General features: G+C 45.8%; 1 protein-coding gene across 2 annotated transcripts in view; it reads left to right on the forward strand.

Annotated features, from left to right (window-relative positions):
• LOC126470716 (heat shock 70 kDa protein 14-like) overlaps positions 1-22,293 on the forward strand; it is a 201,153-nt gene that overhangs the window by 81,308 nt on the left and 97,552 nt on the right. For both annotated transcript variants that reach the window (XM_050098718.1, XM_050098719.1), the window contains exon 4: positions 18,455-18,653. In XM_050098718.1, coding sequence (XP_049954675.1) covers positions 18,455-18,653 — 199 coding nt within the window. The remainder of the gene's footprint in view (positions 1-18,454; positions 18,654-22,293) is intronic.

Consider the following 22,293-nt stretch of genomic DNA (forward strand, 5'->3'; position numbering starts at 1 on the left):
CCAGCCACACAGCTGGTCTGATATTCCGTAGGCTCTTACTTTGTTTATCAGGCGACAGTGCGGAACTGTATCAAACGCCTTCCGGAAGTCAAGGAAAATAGCATCTACCTGGGAGCCTGTGTCTAATATTTTCTGGGTCTCATGAACAAATAAAGCGAGTTGGGTCTCACACAATCGCTGTTTCCGGAATCCATGTTGATTCCTACAGAGTAGATTCTGGGTTTCCAAAACCGACATGATACGCAAGCAAAAAACATGTTCTAAAATTCTACAGCAGATCGACGTCAGATATATAGGTCTCTAGTTTTGCGCATCTGCTCGACGACCCTTCTTGACGTCTGGGACTACCTGTGCTCTTTTCCAGTCATTTGGAACCTTCCATTCCTCTAGAGACTTGCGGTACATGGCTGTTAGAAGGGGGGCAAGTTCTTTCGCGTACTCTGTGTAGAATCGAATTGGTATCCCATCAGGTCCAGTGGACTTTCCTCTGTCAAGTGATTCCAGTTGCTTTTCTATTCCTTGGACACTTATTTCGATGTCAGGGCACTAATTTTATATCCAGTATGATTAAGCACCTATGTCATTTACTAAGCACTCACAAGCTGAGGACTAGCCCTTGGCTCCCTCAGTCTATCAGGAAAACAGAATACATTCACTGTACCGTTGGTAAGATGTTGAGTAGTTGTTGTGAACTTCCATCACAATGATTGGTACATTTACCTTCCATATGTCGTGTCAGCTTACAATTCTGATGTCCAGTGTAGTGTTGGTCTATCACCATGTGAGGTAATATATGGTACAAACCTGCCTTCTCTTTTTGAGGTGATTAAGCCTAAAATTGGAAAAACTGGGAATCAGTTACGAAGTTTGCAAAGACGTTACATGATGTTTGTAAGAAGTTAAAGAAAGCAAACACAGAAGCACTCGAGCGTCAAGAGCAAGCAGGATGACATATTGGCCAATTACTGCAGTTTGGAGTTGGCCAGTGGGTCTTAGTGACGAATCCCTGCTCACCTAAGGACAAAGCATAGAAATTCCTGACAACACCACGGACCATAGCAGATCATAAAAATGAATTCACTCATTAATGTAACGTTGTAATTACCAACAGAGACCCCCTCATTGTTCGCGTTGGACATGTTAAGCCATTTAAGGGAACTGTGATGCTCCGCTGCAGATGCTGACATCACCGCCAATAGAGGGCACTAAATCTAAGAAAGCAATGAAGGAAGGATCAGCAAAGTGTGCATTAAGTGCCTTACGCAATTAGATCACAATGATGAGTAATAATGATTGTTTTGTTTTGTTTTAAGGTGCTAAAACAACTGTCATACACGCACATCTCAGAAGAGGAAAAAGGAGTTAAATGCGACTACAAGCCCAATTGATGGACAGCCATTCCCTTGGAGAAACAGCCATAAAATATGGAGGTCCTGAACTAAAGATTAAATGTCCTTCGCCATACTGCTACAAAGGATAAAAAGTAAAACACGGTTGACGGCTCTCTCGCTGCTCACTAAAATGGCCGATAATTCAGACAGCAAACATACAGTAGAACATAGGTGGTTAAAAAATAGGGACATTCCATCTGGAAATGGCGAACCATAAAAGTTTGATGACAATGAGCATACAGTGGTGAGGGATTCCACTTAACAAATGGTGATGGTTAAAAAGACAATGCCCAACACGCAACCTAGCTAAAATGATCTTATCATGGTGAGATGACCAAGAGGAGGTCGGCCAAGCTGCTGGGAGAGTTTTAATTCCCCGGATCTTGTTCCCATGAAGGGAAGACCAATGGTCTTACCAAAGTGACACGACTTGCTGACAGATGGCAATAAGGAGATCATCAGAAGGAATGGAAGAACTAGCTAGTCAAGATAGGAGGACTGGAGCCTTGGCAGCAGTAACAGCAGCCTCATTTCCCATCAGACTGACGTGACCAGAAACCTGCATAAACATCACAGTGGCCCCATCAAAAGTGAGGAAGTGAAAGCGTTCCTGGACCCACTGCACTAAGGGATGGATGGTGTGCAGCACGCGAGAGGCTCTGACCCACCCAGGGGGTCCACAACTGTTTCGTGGATGTGTGTGTGGCAAGCACGGGACCCTGAGCTAGTGTAGCTTTTTCCTTTCTGGGCTGCATACTTTCCCTTTCTGCATCCTCCCCCCACCCCGCCCCTTCCCTTCCTCTTCCCCTTCTCCCTCTCTTTGGAAGTATGTTTCGCATTTACATCTGGAGACGGACGCTTGTAATTCTATGACGTGGTTTCTCTTCTTTCATCTCTATAATGGAAAGTCTCTGTCCCTACTTTGTCCTTTTTCTTTTCCATGATTCTCCTCTTTATCTTCTTCTCCACTTGGGCTATTGAGAATTCTTCTCTTCTATCCTTTTTCTTTGTTCCTCCCTTCCTGTTTCTTTCTTCCCTGTGGGTGTCTGAAGGCCGACCAATGTGTTCTCACGTGTAGCCAGTGATGGGGTAATGCGTAATTTCCCATCCCGGGTAGACAAGTAGGACATGTACGTAACCCCTGGTAAAGGTCAGGCCCAGGGAGGGGCGATTAGCCGAGCTGGTACCTTCCGAACATGCCCATTGGACCCTCTGTCAGTTCTTCGGAAGGTGTGATCTGAGGTGTGGACAATAACCTAAGGTGGGAGTGCCCTCAGAGAGGGCCCCCACTTGGAAGGACTGCGCCATCAGAGACGCCAGTAATCATGGGTGATACTTTCGCAATGGTTTCTTCCACTTCTACAAAAGAAAGCTAGTGAGTCTCAGCCACAGAAAACTCTTCTCTCACTGAGAAAGTTCCTAGTTGTTTCTTGATCTTGTGAAGGTCAAGACTTCTCAACAGTAAACCCTTTCATTATTCAGAAAGGTGTCCTGTAAAGTCTTGTTCCCAGTTATGCAATTGGGACCTTGTGGTTAGAAACAGACAGTGCCCTCCAAGCACACAAATTGCTTCGAACTACACTGCTACACACCTTTCCTGTCCGGGTGGAAGCACAGCATACATTAAACTCATCGCGTGGGGTGGTTTATACCCGATCACTTGACGGATAATCAAATGAGGACATTCAAAATTACCTGTCTGATCAGGGAGTAATGATAGTATATCGAGTAATGAAAAGAGTTGAAAAGGAATTGGTACCAACCCACACTCTCTTCTTGATGTTTGACAGAGTTCAACTTCCATCGAACATTAAAATGGGATATGAGGTAATTTCACTTCACCCGTACATCCCCAACCCTACATGTTGCTATAGGTGTCAGAGGTTTAATCGTACCACCCAGTCGTGTTCCAATGTGGCCAAATGCGTTACCTGTGGCAGGGATGCCCATGAGGGTGATTGTCCACCCCCCCATCCTCTCACTGTGGCATTTCTCTGGCTCCCAGTGCATGTTGGTATCTGCGGAAATGAGGCAGCCAATATATTGGCAAAGGCTGCTGTCTCTCTTCCTCGGCCCACTGTTCACACGGTTCCCTTTGCCGATCTACAGAGCATTTTGTGTCATCGTGTTGCTCTTTTATGGCACACACATTGGTCTGCACTTCAGGATAATAAATTACGGGACATAAAACCTATTCCCTGCGCTTGGACCTCTTCCTCCCAGCCTTGCTGTTGGGAGGAGGTAATTTTAACTAGACTCCAGATTGGGCACTGTCTTTTTAGCCACTGACATCTTTTAAGTGGCGATCATCCCCCATTTTGTCCCCACTGCTCTCAATTGTGGACGGTGAGACACCTTTCACTTATGATGCACGCTCACCTTATCGCATCCTTGAGTTTATCAGTGTTAGTGAGAAGACATCGGTCATTTGAAGCTTTCTTTTGGAGAAAACAACTCCCGTCAATAGCAATTTTCTAAGATTTCCTTCCGTTTTTAGTTTCCCTCCTACTTGAGTTTTGCTCCCATTGCTGCTGATTTGACATACGGTTTTTTTACCCTTCACTAAGCCACAGAATGGGTGCTTATGACTGTAGCAGTTTTGTGCCCTAAAAGATGATGTGACTTACCAAACGAAAGCGCTGGCAGGTCGATAGACACACAAACAAACACAAACATACACATAAAATTCAAGCTTTTGCAACAAACTGTTGCCTCATCAGGAAAGAGGGAAGGAGAGGGAAAGACGAAAGGATGTGGGTTTTGAGGGAGAGGGTAAGGAGTCATTCCAATCCCGGGAGCGGAAAGACTTACCTTAGGGGGAAAAAAGGACAGGTATACACTCACACACACACGCATATACATCCACACATATACAGACACAAGCAGACATATTTAATATATATATAGGGCCAGCTCTGTTGTAAATACTGAGTAGTGTTCTGAAAGCTGATATCAAAAATGTTTAGTGCCAGTGATGAAGGCATACCCAATATCGTGGTCAGTCAGAGAGCCATCAGTGTACACCAAGGTACTACCATGAAGTTCCGTGCGAATATCAAGAAACTTATGGGGACAGAGCAAGTCCTTAGGAATCCAATGAAGTAAAAGGTGAACACAGACCACTGCACGAAGCCAAGGTGGTGAAGGGTTCACACCCAAAGAAAAAGTAGCAGGTAGCATGAAGTTAAGCTGCTGTGCATTAGCCGAAAGCAAACTCCAGGAGGTATTAGAGAAGAGGGGCATGCCCCATGCAGGTGGTCAAAGGAGTTATTGGAGGAGTTATAGGATGAGTGGCCAGGTATGGCAGACAAACAGCATGCATATCAGCTGAGGAGAACATGATGTCGGAATGACAGTGGTAGTTTGGCAGTTTCAGCATAAAGACTCTCAACCAGGATAGTGTAAAAGGCGCCAGTGGCCAAATGGATGCCACAGTGATGGATTGTACTCAGACAGCATAAGATGGACGGACGTGCAGATGCGCAAACAAAAGACCCATAGTCAGTTTGAAATGGACAAGGGACCGGTACAAGCAGAGGAGGGTGGTCCAATCCGTTCCCCAGGAAGTACCACAGAGAACACACAGTATACTGAGGGACAGGGTACAGCAGGCAGTCAGGTAAGACACATGGGAGGACCAAGAAAGTTTCCAATGGAGCACAAGTCCTAGTAATTTCATAGTTTCAACGAACGGAAGAGCAACAGGCCCAAGATATAAAGATGGTGGAAGAAACTCGTTGTGCCACCAGAAATTCATACAAACTGTTTTGTCAGTGGAAAACTGAAAGCCATTGTCGATGTTCCATGAGTAAATAAGATCGAGACAGTGCTGAAGACACTGCTCAAGCGGACAAGTCCATGGAGAATAACAATTGATGGCAAAATCGTCAGTGAAAATGGTGCCGTAAACAGTCGGGGGCACAGTGTCATCGGCTTCTTCGGGACAGCAAAAATACTAGCTAGATTCCATTTACTTGTTTTCTCTCTTGGACCTAGGTCCATTCCCCAATTTCCGGCCTAACAGTAGCAGATGGTGTCGTCTTGGACCCCACAGCTGTCTCCAACACCTTAGGTCGCTATTTTCTGGAGATTTTGAGCTTTACCGACTATTGCCCTGCCGTCTTCCATCTGAAATGAGTGGAGACAGCTCGGGTGATACCCTTCTCCTTTCATAATTGTGAATCCTGCCACCTTTACTGTGAGGGAGCTAGATCACACTCTCGCTTCATCCTGGGCTGGACGATGTTCACATTCAGATGTTGCAGTACCTTTCTCTTGTGGGTAAGGCATACAATGACATCTGAGCAGATTTCCAGCGACTGCCCCATTTCTCTCACTAGCTGTGTTTGCAAGCTGATGGAATGTATGATTAATGCCCGGCTGGTATGATGGCTTGAGTCTCGCAGTTACTGACTACTGCACAGTGTGGATTCCTAGCCTGCCGTTCGGCAGTTGACCATCTCATGACTTTGTCAATCCATGTCGTGAATGGTTTTCTGCAGAAGCACCAGACTGTGGGATGTGTTTTTTGATTTGGAGAAAACTTATAACACCTGCTGGAGGACGGGTATCCTTCATACTCTCCATACGAAGAGCTTCAGAGGCTGCTTGCCCCATTTCCTTCAGGAATTTTCACAAGACAGAGTTCTGAATGTAACTGTGGTTTCTGCCTTGTTGGACGCTTTTAACCAGGCAATTGGAGTGCCTCAGGGCTCCATCCTGAGTGTCATCCTTTTTTGCTATAGCCATTAACTCTATAATGGCTTGTCTCCCACCAGGCATCTCTGGCTCCTGTTTCAGTAATGATTTTGTGATTTATTGCCTTCAGAGGCATCTTCAGCGATGTTTCAATCGTCTTACTTATGGCACATTGACAATGGCTTTTGATTTTCCACTAACAAATCCGTTTGTATGAATTTGTAGTAGCGCATTGGGTTTCTTCCACCATCTTTACATCTTGGGCCTGTTGCTCATCCGTTCACTGGAACAATGGAATTCCTCGGGCTCGCACTTGATGGGAAACTTTCATGGCTCTCCCATGTGTCTTGCCTTGCTGCATGCTGCACCTGGTCCCTCAGTGTCCTGTGTGTCCTCAGTGGTACTTCCTGGGGAGGGGATCGGACGTTTGTACTGATCCCTTGTCCATTCAAAACTAGGCTATGGGTGTTCCGTTTATGCATCTGCATGTCCATCCTTCTTACACTGTCTAAAAACTCCCCTGCGGGTCCGGGGGTTAGAATAGGCCTGAGGTATTCCTGCCTGTCGTAAGAGGTGACTAAAAGGAGTCTCACATGTTTCAGCCTTTGTGATGGCCCCCTGTTGGGTTTGACCCCCATTTTTCAAAATTTTCCTGAAGTGCCCCTTACATGGTGCATCGTGTCCATCGTGCACTGATACCTATCACATCCTTAGTTGACGTGGATTTGCACTTCAGCTCATTCTCCAACTGTTGGGCGAGGTCACCCTCCTGGGTACGTATTTTTCCATCAACTGTGTAGTATCATTTGTATGCTGACAATGATGATGGACTTGTTTGCTTGGTTGCACCTGATGTCCAGCACCATAGCCAGTCAATTGCGGTGGGGCCACCATGTTCCCTGTTGGTTGTAGCCCCCTGACCACACAGGGATCTCTCTGCTGATCCCTGCACCATTAACTCTCCTCATATGCCAGGGGTAGATACCCATCCTCCTGGGGTATCGGGACTCCTGGCAATGGCCATCCTACCAGGTGGCCTATGCTGTGGCTGGATGGCACCCGTGGGGAGCCCCCCTGGTTGGAGTGGGTGGCATCAGGGCGGATGACACCCGATGAAGCGTAGTACATCATCTCTTACTGGTGGTCAAACACCAGTAGTCTTTCAGCATTCACAGGCTCAATTCAACACACAGAATTAAGACCCCAAATTGTTCCCCTCCCTGACCACACCATGGGAGGGACATCAGGTTAAGGATGGCAGCAGCTCTTATTCGCCCCGCTACTTTATATGTTTGAGAGCTGATCGGGAATCTTTCATGATAATGAAGCCTCAGTTTTCTGTTGAGCATTTAGAGGAGAAGTTTGGGGGGGGGGGGGGGGTTGAGGGATTGTCCAAGATGATATCTGGGTCAGTCTTGATCAAAACAGCATCCTCTGCCCAGTCACGGGTGTTACTCAGTTGTTGTGACAAGCTGGGGGATGTTTCTGTAATCATCGTGCCCCATAAGCGCTTAAATATGGTCCAGGGTATCATAATTCACAGGGACCTTCTTTTGCAGTCCGACGATGAGCTGTGCACCAGGTTAGAACGGCGAAGTGTACATTTCGTTCGGCGTGTCCATCAGGGTCCGAGGGATAAGCAGGTTGCCACCGGTGCCTTCATCTTGGCCTTCGAGGGTGATACATTACCTGAGAAGATCAAGGTGATGGTCTACTGCTGTGATGTGAAGCCCTATATCCCTCCCCCAATGTGGTGTTTTCAATGTTGGAAGTTCCGTCGTATGTCCATCCAGGGGGCCGACAGTCCCTTTGTGGGTACGTGTGTGGCGTGCACAGGACTCCGAGCTATTTGCAGTCTCCTTCCTTTTCCCAGACCTGCATTACCGTCCCTGTTCCTCTCCTTTCCTTTCCTGTCCTTGCTCCTTTCCCCCTGGCCCCTCCTTTCCCTCTTGGTGGAATTCATGTCGACTTGGCTTTCCTCCCGGCTTTGTTTTGGTATGTGCAATTGTTTAGTTTGCTGTTTCCATCTCCTTTTCAGCGTTTTGGTCCCCTTGGAGTTTGACCTCCATTTCCAACATTTTCCGTCAGTGTGAGCATTTGGGGATGAACTCCCTACCTAGTTTCCATGTTGGAGGCTCATCTCACCCTCCCCTCCCCACCCCTCCATTTTCCCCCTTGCACCCTGGCCGCCCTTCATGCTAGGTCACCAGCATGGTAGCCAGTCCGTGTGGTGGGGCTGTTAAGTACCCAACTGGCTGAGCCCCCTGACAACACAGGGATCACACTGCTAGTACCTGAGCTGTTAACGGCTCGTGTATGCCAAGGAGTTGATGCTCATCACTTTGGGGCATCAGAACTCCCAGCAATGGCTGCCGTGCCAGACGGCCCTCGCTATGGCGGGGTGGTGCCCACTGGGCGAGCCCCTGGTCAGGGTGGGTGGTACTAGGGCAGACGCCTTGCATATGAAGTGGGAAAGGCTTCAATATCCTGGCCATTCTTTGGCCATTTCTAAGAGTGATAGTAGACATGATAGTCCTTCTGATCCTTTGGCCTTCCCCTCCCTCGCCACCCCATGGGAAGAAGGTCAAGCTTGCCGACTTGGGTTGAAACCTTTCCCTCGGTACCTGGTTTGTATCAGGACAGGTGGTGAGAGTTTTGCCACGACCAAGCCTTTGTTTTTTTGTTGAGGTGATTGAAGATAAGTATCATGAAGTGGAATCCACGAGTAAAATGCAGTCCGGTTCTTTGCTCATAAAGACATCTTCTCCTGCCCAGTCTGCAGAGGCCGGCCGGAGTGGCCGAGCGGTTAAAGGCGCTACAGTCTGGAACCGCACGACCGCTACGGTCACAGGTTCGAATCCTGCCTCGGGCATAGATGTGTGTGATGTCCTTAGGTCAGTTAGGTTTAAGTAGTTCTAAGTTCTAGGGGACTTATGACCACAGCACAGTCTCCGTCGCACCCCACCAATCTTTGAACTCGGTACAGGGTATCATTTTCTACTGGGATCTTCTTCTCCAAACTGACGAGGAGCTCCATGCAAACCTCGAGCGGCAAGGAGTCCGATTTATCCACATTGTACAGCGAGGCCTTAAAAATAATCACACTGATAGAGACTCCTTTTTTCTGGCCTTCGAGGGGGATATCCTCCCAGAGAAGGTAAAGGTGGTGGTGTATCGGTGTGATGTAAAACCTTACATTCCACCACCGATGAGATGCCTTAAATGCTTACGGTTTGGACACAGGTCTTCCCGCTCCACCAGTTATCACCTCTGTGGAGACTGTGGGCGCCCCCTCCATGAGGGGAGTGCCTGTGGTCCTCCGCCTGTGTGCATCAGTTGTGATGCGCAGCATCCTCCGCACTCGCCAGCATGCCTGGTGTATGTGAAAGAATGACGGATTCAAGAGTACAAGACTTTAGATCGACTTACCTACACTGAGGCTTGTCGAAAGTATGACCGGCTCCATCCTGTGCCTCTAACTTCTGCTTTTGCTTCAGTTACGTCCACTCCCGTTCGTACCCCCTCCTCTTCCAAGCCGCGCCCAAATTACCCCTCCCCCTCCCCCTCCCCCTCCCCCTCACCCTCCCCCTCCCCCTCACCCTCACCCTCACCCTCACCCTCACCCTCACCCTCACCCTCACCCTCACCCTCACCCTCACACTCACCCCTTTGGGTGCTAATCCCCCTCCCCTGCCAGAGAAGCGCTCCCCTTCTTCGGCAGCCGATGGTACTGGAGCTCCCTCCCGGGACTCCTCTTCCCGGCACCCCCTGAAAGGCGATCTGCAGCTCCACATAGGCCGCACGATCTGCGGCCGGTGGGGGCCGCTATTGTCAGGTGTAATTCCTGGAGTTGCAGCCCCTTCTTTCCTCCTACTCTGCTGCTTGTATTGTTCTCCAAGAGACCCATTTTGTCAATTCTTACTCACCCACCCTTCATGGGTTCCATGCTTTCTGTTGAAACCAGATTGGCCCTGTGCAGGCTGGTGGTGTTTGCACCTTGGTGCGCAAAGACAATTTTAGTAAATGGGTTCCCCTCCATACCACTCTGGAAGCAATTGCTGTCAGGGTCAATCTCACCACTCCAATCACAATCTGTAATCTCTACCTCCTGCCTGACAGGCCACCCACATCCCTTGCCCTAACCACCCTTCTTCAACAACTCCCTTCTCCCTCCCTGCTTGTAGGGGACTTCAATGCCCACAACCCTCTTTGGGGTAGTCACCCGACTATTGCCCTGGGCAGGACAGTTGAATCTGTTCTGGCAGCGCTTGACCTCTGTAACACCGGTACTCCCACAGATTTAAGTGTGGCACACGGCACTTTCTCTTCCATTGGCCTCATCATCTGCAGTCCCAGCCTTCTTCCCTCCATTCAGTGGGGTGTCCACGATGACTTATGTGACAGCGATCATTACCCAATTGTTTTGACCTTCCTTCAGTATGTCTTGCTCCGTCACCCTCCCAGGTGGGCCTTCTCTACAGCTGATTGGGGTGCCTTCTCTTCTGCTACCATCCCCCCCATACTACCACACCGTAGTATTGATGAGTCTACACAGACTTTAACTGCCGACATTCTTGCCACAGCTGTTTCAGCCATCCCTTCTTCCTCGGGGTTCCCCCCTCCCCTGTCAAATGATGGTCCCATAGTGGACTCTGGAAATTGCTGCAATCAAATTTCAGAAACGGATTTGCTGGTAATGGTATGTATCTGCCATAGGACCACACACCTGCTCTTCACAAGACTGGGCAAAACTCAGGCAAATTTTTGGCTATTGTCCCGTTGCAGGAATTTCTGTGCATGGTGTTGTCCTTCCCATCTGTACTTTGTTGCAGTGTGTTTCGCTCAACACTTTGCCCAAGCCTCTGCGTCGACTCAGTATCCGCCCTTGTTCCTCCTCCTCCTCAAACAGCGCTCGTAACGACTGCCTTTGTCTTTCATTTCTCGCTGCTTGGAGCCTTGTAATGCCCCATTTAGCGCGTGGGAATTCGCCAGCACCCTCACCCTTCGTCCTGACATGTCTCCTGGACCGGATTGGATACATAACCAAATGCTCCATCACTTATCGGTGGCTGGCCACCGTCGTGTACAGACCCTTTTCAACCATCTGTGGAGTGAGGGGGTATTTCCTACCCAGTGGCAGGAAAGCATTGTTATTCCGGTGTTGAAGCCTGGGCAGCCACCTCTTCAGTTGGATAGCTACTGTCCAATTAGCCTTACCAACACCCTCTGCAAGCTCGTTGAACGCCTGGTGAGTTGGCGGCTGTTTTGGATCCTCGAATTCTGTGACCTTTTGTCATCGACTCAAGGTGGTTTCTGCCGTGGCCACTCTACATTGGATAACTTATTCCACCTGGAGTCTGCTATCCGGTCGGCTTTTGCCCATTGGCAACACCTCGTTGCAGTCTTCTTTGACCTGCATAAAGCCTACGGCACCAACTGGTGCCACCACATCCTCACCACCCTTCACGACTGGGGCCTTTGTGGTGCTCTGCCCATTTTTATCCATAACTTTCTTTCATGTCGCTCTTTCCGGGTCCAAGTTGGTTCCTCCTACAGCACTTCCCGTCAGTAAGAAAATGGGGTTCCACAGAGTTCTGTACTGAGCGTCCTTCTTTTTTTCATCGCCATTAATGGACTGGTAGTGGCTGCTGGGCCGACAGTGTTCGCGTCTTTGTTGACGATTTTTGTACGTATGTCGCTTCCTCTGTCGTGGGCGCTGCAGAAAGCCGTCTACAGGGGGGGCAATCTACCGGGTGCAATCTTGGGCTCTCTACCATGGCTTTCAGTTTTTGGTGACCAAATTGTACGTCACGTATTTCTGCCGTCGCCATATAGTCCATCCTCATCCGGACCTGTTCCTCGATGGCCAATCCCTCGAGGTGGTGGACACCCGTCTCTTCTTGGGTCTGGTCTTCATTGTCCGGTTGACACGGCTCCCTCGTCTTCGCCAGCTGAAGAGGATGTGCTGGTTACGTCTCAATGTTCTCAGATGTCTGTGCGATACCACCTGAGGTGCAGACCACTCTATTCTCCTGCGATTGTACAAAGCACTGGCCCAGTCTCGTTTAGACTATGGGAGTCTTGTCTATGGTTTTGTGTCACCTTCGACATTGCAGATACTAGATCCCATCCACCATTGTGGGGTCCGACTTGTGACTGGTGCCTTCCGGACTAGCCCCGTGATTAGTCTTCTCACAGAGGCAGGGGATTCCACTTCTGCAAGTTTTGCACCAACAACAGCTGATATCTTATGCGCTCTGCATTTGCTGCACCCCAAAACACCCTAATTATGGTCTCCTTTATCCAGACACTCCAGTGCTGTAATTCAAGAAAAATAAAATACACTATACCTGTCCATCCCTGGCCAGCACCACTGCTTCCACAACCCACCACTTCATAGCCTCTGTATCTTAGAGGCCCCAGTGACCCCAGGTCACTATAGTATCGTGCACACGTGTGATCACATTGACGTAATCACTAATATGTTGGCCACTACTGACCTTAAGCAGCTAGTTGTTTCTGGGTAGAATCATGTTCAGTGCCAAGTTTATTCCCTAGGTGGCACAAATCACAGATCCCCTAGATCGACTATGCAAGAAGGGTGTCAAATTTGTGTGGTTGACCACCTGCCAATTGGCATATCAGAACATTAAGTACAGTTTCAAGGTGGCATTGTGACTGACACTATATTCATTGGACCTGCCCTTGACACTCAAGACAGACACTTCCCGATATGGTATAGCGGTTGTTTTGTCCCATAAGGTGTCGGGTAGTAGTGAATGGCCAGTTGCTCTCACCTCTGGAATGTAGACTGTATGGCAGCAAATTACACCTGTTGAGCGACTGCAAAGCTCAAAGCCTTGATTTTGTTGTTTGTGCATTGTTCTAAACGCCTGGAAAAGATGATGCATTGTATGCAGAATTGGGCATTGTTTTTGATTGGGTATCAATTAAAATCCACTTTCACCCAACTCACCAAAGTGAACACCCTACCCCCAATTCCTCTTGGTGCCAATGTGCAGTTCAACCACAAGGAAACAGTTTGTTTCCCCTGGACCAACATCCACAATAAATCCTGGTTCAATTCCTTCTGACTGCACGTGAGGTATCCACTGTGTTGTTTCACGATCCTGTCCTGTTGAAAGTTTTGTCTGAGGTACTGGAGAGGTGTCCAGAGAATGTTTTGAGCCTTACTGATCTAGCCTTTCACAATTATTTCATGTTATGCTACTGATTCAATGCTACAAATGATGTTTTAATGATGGCTGCAGAGGACTCTCGAAAACCTGACCATCATTCTATCCTCGCTCTGTCCCCGCATCCTCCAGCTCCTTTGTGCCTGTCATTGGTGGAGGACATGTATGGAGGCACTAGCCCCACAGCACGTGTACTGGCCCAACATCAATGCAGACATTGAATGCGCATACGGCTCGTGTCATGCCTGATCTCTCAATCACTTGTCCCACGGTCAAGGTTCCTCGTCGTGGCCCCATCCTGATAACTTGTCGGAGAAGGTCCTCGTTGATTTTACCGTGACATTTCAGGTTGTTATGTGGCTTTTGGTGGTGGCCACCCTCTCAAAACTTCCCTTACGTGGCATGGATGCTGTTCATTACCACCATTTTTACCACTTGTGACCTCATGATGGTATTCTACCTTGAGGGAGTGCCACTTATTCCCTGGTGTTGGAAAATTAGCCCCCATTTACGTAGATGCAGCTTTAGGCTGTCTGTGGCTGTAATGCGATCACCACCCTGTTTCACCGTGCTCCTAATGGGGAGATTGAGCAGATGGTCCATACATTTAAAACACAGCTGCTGAAGACCTTGCAGACATCATCTGGCTGAAATACTGCATTTGAGTTGGTATTGTACACCATTAGACCTCCTGCATCCTGTGCTGTGTGCCAAACCTGCCTATAGGCCTGCCTGTGGGTGGAATGTCTGTCTGGGCATGCATATGCAGTTGGTGTCTGGGATGGACCCAAGGGGTCATCATTGGTGACAGAGAGCATCAGTGGCTTGATGTTAAGGCCAGACATGACTGTCTGACCCACCAACACGAAACAGCTCTGGCTGTGACCACAGTCGCATTTGGCACCCTGTCGTCACTTCCGATGCTCAGGCTGGAACTAAGATGACCGCCACCTGTGCCTCGTGTCCCTTCTCACTGGAGGATGGTTGAGAGGATCACAGTGTGTGTGCCTGTGGAGGTGGGGGACCAGTCCCTCTGTCCTGACCTTCCATCACTCTTGTTGTAACTGTGCAATCTGCTGGCCTCTGCTACCCATGCAGTCCTCGGGCCTGGGTTTGTGTCGTAAGAATGAACAAGAAGCAATAATTGCTTTTGCTACTTTTTTTTCCATTTGAAATGGCTGATATGATTACATGTGTTTAATAAAAATGAATCTTTCACTTTACATTGGAGTGTACATGTAATGAAATTTTCCTTCAGAATAAAACTTTTCACTTGACTGAATCTCAGACTTGAACCTATGCCTTTCGTAGTCAATACTTCTACTCCCTGAGCTGTATGACCACAGGTGCAGTGTGGCTCTCACAGTTTGTCTGCGAATACCTATCCGCTCATTCACATGCTGTAATAGTTTAATTTCTGTACCTCGTGCTATTTCTGTTGAATTTATTTAAATTTACGTAATACACATTTATGGGAAGAAATGTGGAGAACTGCGGGATGAACCACTTAAAGTTTCCAAAATTCATTTTCATCAATTTGTTGACATATTTCTCACAATGTCTGCCAGATCACATGTGTAGCCTCTGACTTTATCAGAGCTTCAGTCACTCACCCCAGATGGTTGAGGAATATTCCATAGTAAATTTGTAAGGATACCACAGTTTTCCAATATTTTACTAATAAACTGAAGCCCACCATGGACTATGATCATGATGGGACCTTCAGATTATTGCTTTGCTTTGCAGTTGTTATCCCCCATGTGACTTGCTGTGAAATGCTTGTTACTGACATAACTCTGGTTAAATATCTGAGATGAATCTGTCTTTTTAAGTATGAGTACAGTAATGAATCAAATAATTATCTTGGGAACTTACTGAATTCAAGCATAATTTATCTGTTCAACAAACAGTTATGATCAGGAGTGGTTTTAGATTTGTACATCAAAAACTGTATAGGGAGTGTAAAAAATAAGATGGAGTTTTACCAAAAGTGTGTGTAGACTTCTTTAGGCTTCACTGATGGAATGTGGTGGTTAGTGATCAAGAATGCTGTTCTTGTATTTTGGAGGAAAGTTGTTTGGATCCCAGTCCAGCCAGCCTGACTTAGGTTTCCTGTGGTCCCCCAAATTCATTTTAGTTGTATACATCCAAGTGTACCATGGAATGGTTGTTGACACCATCTTTGGCCAAATAAACTAATACTTCACCTTTTATGACACAGAGGGGTGATGACTTTTTAAACTTTCCATTCTTTACAGTAGAGCTCACCAATGCCGCTACTAAACTAAATTCACAGAGATTGTTCTTTTGTTAGAAAGTAGTGCAAACTTGGTTTTCAGTTAGCAAATTTGTTTCTTGATGAAATGTATTAAGCTACTCTAAGAAATGTATCAAACTGCTTTGCTCCAAAGTAGAAAAATTGTAATTACATTTTATACTGTCTAGTGTTGTAAGAGTTGTAACTTGTGTGTGTGTGTGTGTGTGTGTGTGTGTGTGTGTGTGTGTGTGTACACAACTTGAGTAGGCAATACAGCTTACTCAGACATCACTGATCACTGTCCACCCTACCTTAGACATTATTTTTCCTTCTTTTCTTTATCTTTGTCTGAAAACATGGTTGACTGGATTTCCATTATTCACTAATTGCTAGTGTAAGCATAAAAACTACAGACAGAAGCTACAGACATTATTAAGAAAAGATACTAAGAGCACTGACCTTCAGGCACTTATATATGTTGTCTGATAGTTGTTTTCAGAAATCTGTAGCAGTATATTTACTCATATTATTATGATTCTTTGTTTGTCAGTTATGTATTAATACTGTCTGTTTCATGTTTTTCTTATAATACAACTAGTTTATAAACTGACAGTAGGATCTTAACTACTTAATGATCCATTTGGGCATCATAGGAGATATTCCTCAGAGTATAAATTGTATCATTCGACACTCCATTCTTAATACTATACCCGCATTGTTAGATTGTGAGTAGTAATTACTTAAAATGATTCTGTTGTTCAACACACTAGCTGGAAAAAATTGCAACATATCTCTGTTGTAATTAATCCAGAGACTGACAAAGGTGTTATGCACAATCCAGTAACAACAGTGTGACCACTGCCTATGTTTGGAATCAGCATGAATAACCACTCACAAACAGCAGGTGGCAGCGCCAGCAGGGGAGGGTATATAAAGTGTGTTGGGGAACATGGAAAACATTGCAGTCGTTATAATGTGGAAACAGAGTGGTTTATCTGACTTCCAGAAGGACATGATCATTGACTTTCAGGCCAAGGGTGGAAGAATTTCCAAAACAGCTAAGTTATGAAACTGTTTGTGTGCCATTGTGTTTAAAGTATACCGTGCATGGTAAAATAGGTGCTATACAAAACCAGCACAACGGTAGCTATAATGCACTACGGGCCAGAGATGACGGGGTGAACAACAGCTGTGTAGATATGTATGGGTGAGCATCAGACTGCCCAGATAAACCCATGGCTACCAAAAATGTCTCCTCAATGACCGTTCAGCAAACATTGCTGTGTATGGTTCTCTGCAGCAGGTGCCTGGTTTGTGCACTCTTGCTAACTGGTGTTCATCGGCAACAAAGACTGGAATTAGCTCGCCAGCACTGCAGCTGGGTGTCCACTGAGTGGTGACAGGTTGCCTTTTCAGATGAATCACGTTTTATGCTCCATTGGACAACTGGCCATTGGTGTGCACAGTGTGAATCATCTGAAAGCAAAGGGGTCCAGGCTGGAGGAGGGAGCTTTATGGTCTGGGGAATATATTCAAGGCATTACCCGAGTTATTTTGTCATTCTGAAAGGCACAGATGATTGATATAAGTATGCATCTAGCCTTGGTTACCATGTTCACTCATACATGCAGTTCGTTTTTTCCTTCACACAATGGCATTTACCAGCAGGACAATGTAATGTGTCACAGAGCTCACAGTGTGTGTGTGTGTGTGTGTGTGTGTGTGTGTGTGTGTGGTATGAAGAGCACCAGGATGAATTTACTGTACCCTCCTGGCCACCAGACCCTCTGGATTTAAACCCGGTTGATAATCTGTGGGACCACCTCGATCGAGCTGTTCTCGCGGTGGATTCTCAAGAGAAACCTGTCACATTCTGGCCATGGCACTGGAGTCTGCATGGCTCCATATCCGTGTCGTTACCCTCCAGAACTTCACTATCACTATTCCTGCATGTCTCGCAGTGGTCTATGCAGCAAAAGGTGGTTATTCAGGCTTTCGACTGATGGTCACATTAATGTGACTGGACAGTGTATATGTAACATGTCAAAATTACAATCTTACTTTGGTTGCTATCTTTGCGAGCAATCTGTACAGAATTGGATCCTGACAAGGCAGCCAATTTGAAGAAGTTTTGGGCTTTAAAATTTTATACACATTTTTTGTGCAGGATAAAAAGACATAGCCACCAAAGAGTGGCTACAGATTTTATCAGGTAGTGCAATGGTTAAATACATCCATCCTGTATTATCACAGATATACTTCTATCTTCTAAATGCTGACTTCCTTTGGTGTAGTGCTTTGACATGTTTTGCTTGTAGAAGCGGTCAAGTGGGAATATGATTGCTGAAATAGAGAGAATGATTTGGTCTCGGTGACTTTTCACTCATTTTTTCACACTGTCCTATTACACAAAATGATTAAACTATTAGAGTTTTCCTTTTGAACATGTAACTAATAAGTACTCTCACAGTGGAATCAATACTTTGCAGTAACAAAACTCTTTGGCCCATTCACAAAATGTTCCTGCCCCTAAAAAAAATGAATCACAAATTTTTGATGCAGGTACCGAACTAATCTATGGGTAGCTTTTCTGATTCTGTAACTTTCGACGAATTTGGTGGTAGAACAAAGCAATTTACAGGAATACTTACGTTGCGAATGCAAGATCCTGCTTTTAATGGGGTCGCATGTCAATTTAACAAGTTTTCCAGTGCTGCATCATATTTGTACTGTGAGTTTTTTAAGTGTTTCAAGTTATTTGATGGAAAAGAATAAGCTGTAGGCATTGACTCTACTGACGACCAGCCAGCTAGCTGTCAATCAACAATAAATATAGTGTTTGTATACAAATATGAAGCTTGTGGTTTGGTAGTAATGTAAAGCATTTCTTTATTTTTTGTTATTTGTTTCAGGCTTTGCTTCCACATGTGTACCTCCAGATACAGATCTGCGCACAGTCCTGTGTGTCCCCTTAAATTTTTCGAAGTGTAGTCGTCGGGCACTGGCACATGCAGCGGAAGATGCAGGATTCGATGTTCTGCAAGTAATTAGTGAACCTATAGCAGCCTTGCTTGCTCAAGGCTATGGTGTTGAGTCCCCAGATGAGAGAGGGTGAGTGCTGTAATGCAGTATGTTATTCTTGGTGTTCGTGATAAGTTATGAAACAGTCTGCATGATCTTTAGCTACTAAATGAGGTGTTCAACATTGTTAACATATATTTTAGGGCGAATATGCTGCTCATTATTGAAATTGTTGTTTCCACTATTGACTAGCCTACATAAGATTGGAGGAATGCATGTTTTCTCCTTAGACTTTACTCTGAGGGCTTTGGCCCCAAAACACTGCATAGCATGTGCACATAGGCTGATGTTTTCATCAATAGAGCTGATAAACATTCCACAGTGATACGTTTCAGTGCTGTGTTTTGTGGGTTACATTTCTCCAAATAAATTATTAATTTCTTATTAACAGATGAAACTTTTATGTTAAGATGTCAGTGGTTCAGTTTGTTGAGGAAATCTGCACAAATAGCAGTAAAATATTATTTTATAGTGAAGTGTATATGAGAAAGACATGTTTACTGTTGTTACATGAGCCCACATCAGTTGCTTTATCTTTTGACCCTGGGGTCAATGATCCTGCATGATCTAGACTACGGTCAGATTGCTCATTATTAGGTTTCCAATTTAACGCAGATGATGGATCTCCTCGGGGAAATAACAATCAGATCATAAAGGAAGTCCTTTGGATATCCCATATGTTTACTGTGGGAAGGTCTCGTCTGAGATACAGAAGCAGCTCTGCAGCCATCTGTTTAGTGCAATGGTTACAGCTGGTTGTAAGTAATGCTTGTCATCATCTTAGTTCCTTTTGGTGGTGTCACTCGTCTAATGGAATCACAGTTCACAATTTGTTCATTCATGCCCAGTATTGATTGGAATCCTTGGTTTGGAGCCAGGTGGATTTAAACTAGAGGCTCCATTGATTTTTTGGTGATCTTGGGTGCAGATTCCTTGACTTAATCTGTATTGGATGTAGAATTTTAAAGTGCCTCCCTGAATTGGTTAGGCATGCAGTACCCGCAGAAAGGATTTCCTTCAATAGCGCAATATGAATAGTTTGCATCCTTTTTTTTTTTTTTAGATATATTACTTTGTAAGCCTGTTTACCTTTAGATGTTGAACACCAAAGAGCCATGATCACTTCACATGTATTTCATATTGAGGAGATCAAATAGCCATATAAGTCAACTGTGAAAATGAAAACTGAATATTAGGTAACTGGACAAGTATTCAAGGCAAGATCACTGAATTACTGTGACTTGCTTAAACAGCATTGCTTGTGTAGCAAGTGGAACAGAAAATTGGGTAAAACTAGAAACAAACGGAAACAAAATCTTAAATTCTGACTGGAATATATATGTGACAAGTCTCTTTTTGTGTAATGAGATAAATGCAGTCAACAATAGATAATTTGGGTAAAGTTAAGCCTTAAAGGTGGGCCAAAATTTCTTACTAAAACTATCTATTGGTGACACACTACATCAGTTGAGATGGCATGGAATGCTACGGAAGATTTGTGGAAAAATATTTCTGATAAATTACCTGATCATGTTTTAGCCATAGGAGAGGTTCCTGTTAGCCAGCCATGCATGACACAGGTGGCAGGGATGGCGGTTCAAGTGAAATTGTACTAAATATCTTATCTGAAAATTATCTTGGACAGCCAACTAAGTAGAATACATATGATGTAAGTATACAATATATGCTGTCAATAAAAAAATGTGAACTTTTCAATTCAGTGAAAATAAATGGATGAATCAACAAACACAGAGCTACAGCCGCATCATTGATCAGTGGTGTTGAATGAAAAGTTGTGCATGATGTGTCAATAAAATAACAAACTATCTGAGCAACTATTTACATCTGGGAAGGAGAATATTGATTAATTGGAGAAATTCACAAACCTTGTCAGAAACATGCTGGTTGAGTTTGTGTGATGGGATGTAGTGAGATGTGGGGAAGGACCCACCAAGGTTCAATGACAATATTACTCATTTAGCCCCTGAGGGCTCACAACTCTCGTGTCAGTACCTACCTGCTTGGCTACCATGGGGCCCCATGCTTTGCAGCATTACTTCGTTTCTGTCCTGCAAGCTTATACTTCCACTGTCCCTTTCTCCCTCTGCCTCTCCATTGTATGGTTTTCTTGATGCAGACCCAGCTCAGATCTCGTTTGTGACTGGGATTAGAGTTTCCGCTTTTTTTTTGTTTTCTACAACTTTTCATTAAGTAAAGACATAGTCCCCGTTGTTAGGTTTGACCTGCCATCAGTTTTCAGATTCTCCAGAAATGTTTACCATGCAGGGAAGGTCACCCAATGCAGTGTAAGCTCCAGCATGGTGGCCATCCTGTCATGGTGGTCATCAAATAGCTGCACAGTGGTAGCCCCCTGGCCACGTGGGTATCGTATTGTTGGTGTCTGAGCTGAAAACTTCCCATGTATGCCAAGGTTTATGTGCATGTGCATGTGCCCATTGTGACTGGGACACGGGGACTCCGAGCAACGGATTACTGGTCACGTAGCCATTTTCTGCGGCTGGGTGGCGCACATGGCAAGAGCCCCCATTCGAAGTGGGTGGCACCATGGCGGATGAGCCGCAAATGAATCGGATGAAGTTATCTTCCGCCGGTAGCTGTATGATTCCAGCAGTCTCTATGGAAGGAAAGTACTATTTAAGTGCAGAGAGATGTGACCATAAAATGTTTCCTTCCATAGGGCTAAGCGGCAAGCAGAGAAATATCCCCCCCCCCCCCCCCCCTGTCCCCCCAATAATTAGTTTGCTCAATGATTGATGGGGATTCCTTCTTGGCTACAGAACCCTTCTTCTTTGTGGAGAACATAGAAGTCAAGCTTGGGGAAGTGGCAGCCATTTCTAAAATGAAAAGTGGGTCAATTATTTTGATCAAAAGAGTATCCTCTGCCCAATCACGGGTGCTACTAGCTCTTAACAAGGTGGGTGACATACCGGTGACTGTCACTCACCATAATAGTCTAAATATGGTTCAGGGACCTGCTCTTACAATCTGATGCTGAGCTATGCACCAACTTGGAGTGCCAGGGTGCACACTTTGTTAGTCATGTACATTGGGGACCAAAGGACAACAGTGTCGCTACCAGTGCCTTCATGTTGGCCTTTGATGGTGATTCATTACCTGAAAAGGTCAGGGTGACATTATACCGAAGTGATGTGAAAGAAAGCGTCACTCCTATGGACGCCTGCCCAGATGGACTCTCAGCCGTGTTGACTGGGATGCTTTTGCCTCTTTTGTTGCCCTTGGCTCCCCACTGCATGGAGATATTGATGAGGCAGTCCAGAATACAACTACAACCATTATTTGAGCAGCTGATTTTGGCGATTCCCTGTTCCTTCTGTGCACCCCGACAGAAGACAATACCTGGATGGTCATCAGAAATTGCAGAGGCCATTAGAGATCGTAGGCGAGCTCTCCAGCACCATAAGTGGCACCCATCGATGGAGCACGTTATTGCCTTTCAGTGGCTCCATGCCTGGGTCTGCCATCCAATAAAACGATGGAAACAAGAATGCAAGGAACAGTACGCTTCAACCATCAGACCGTGAACCTTCCCTTCATAGGTTTGAGCCAAGGTCAGATGTATCTACAGATACCAGACACCTGCAGGTGTACCTGGTGGTGTTCCGTTGAATGGTGCCATCTACACTAACAC

This window comes from Schistocerca serialis, chromosome 3 (assembly GCF_023864345.2).
Source record: "Schistocerca serialis cubense isolate TAMUIC-IGC-003099 chromosome 3, iqSchSeri2.2, whole genome shotgun sequence".
NCBI lineage: Eukaryota > Metazoa > Arthropoda > Insecta > Orthoptera > Acrididae > Schistocerca > Schistocerca serialis.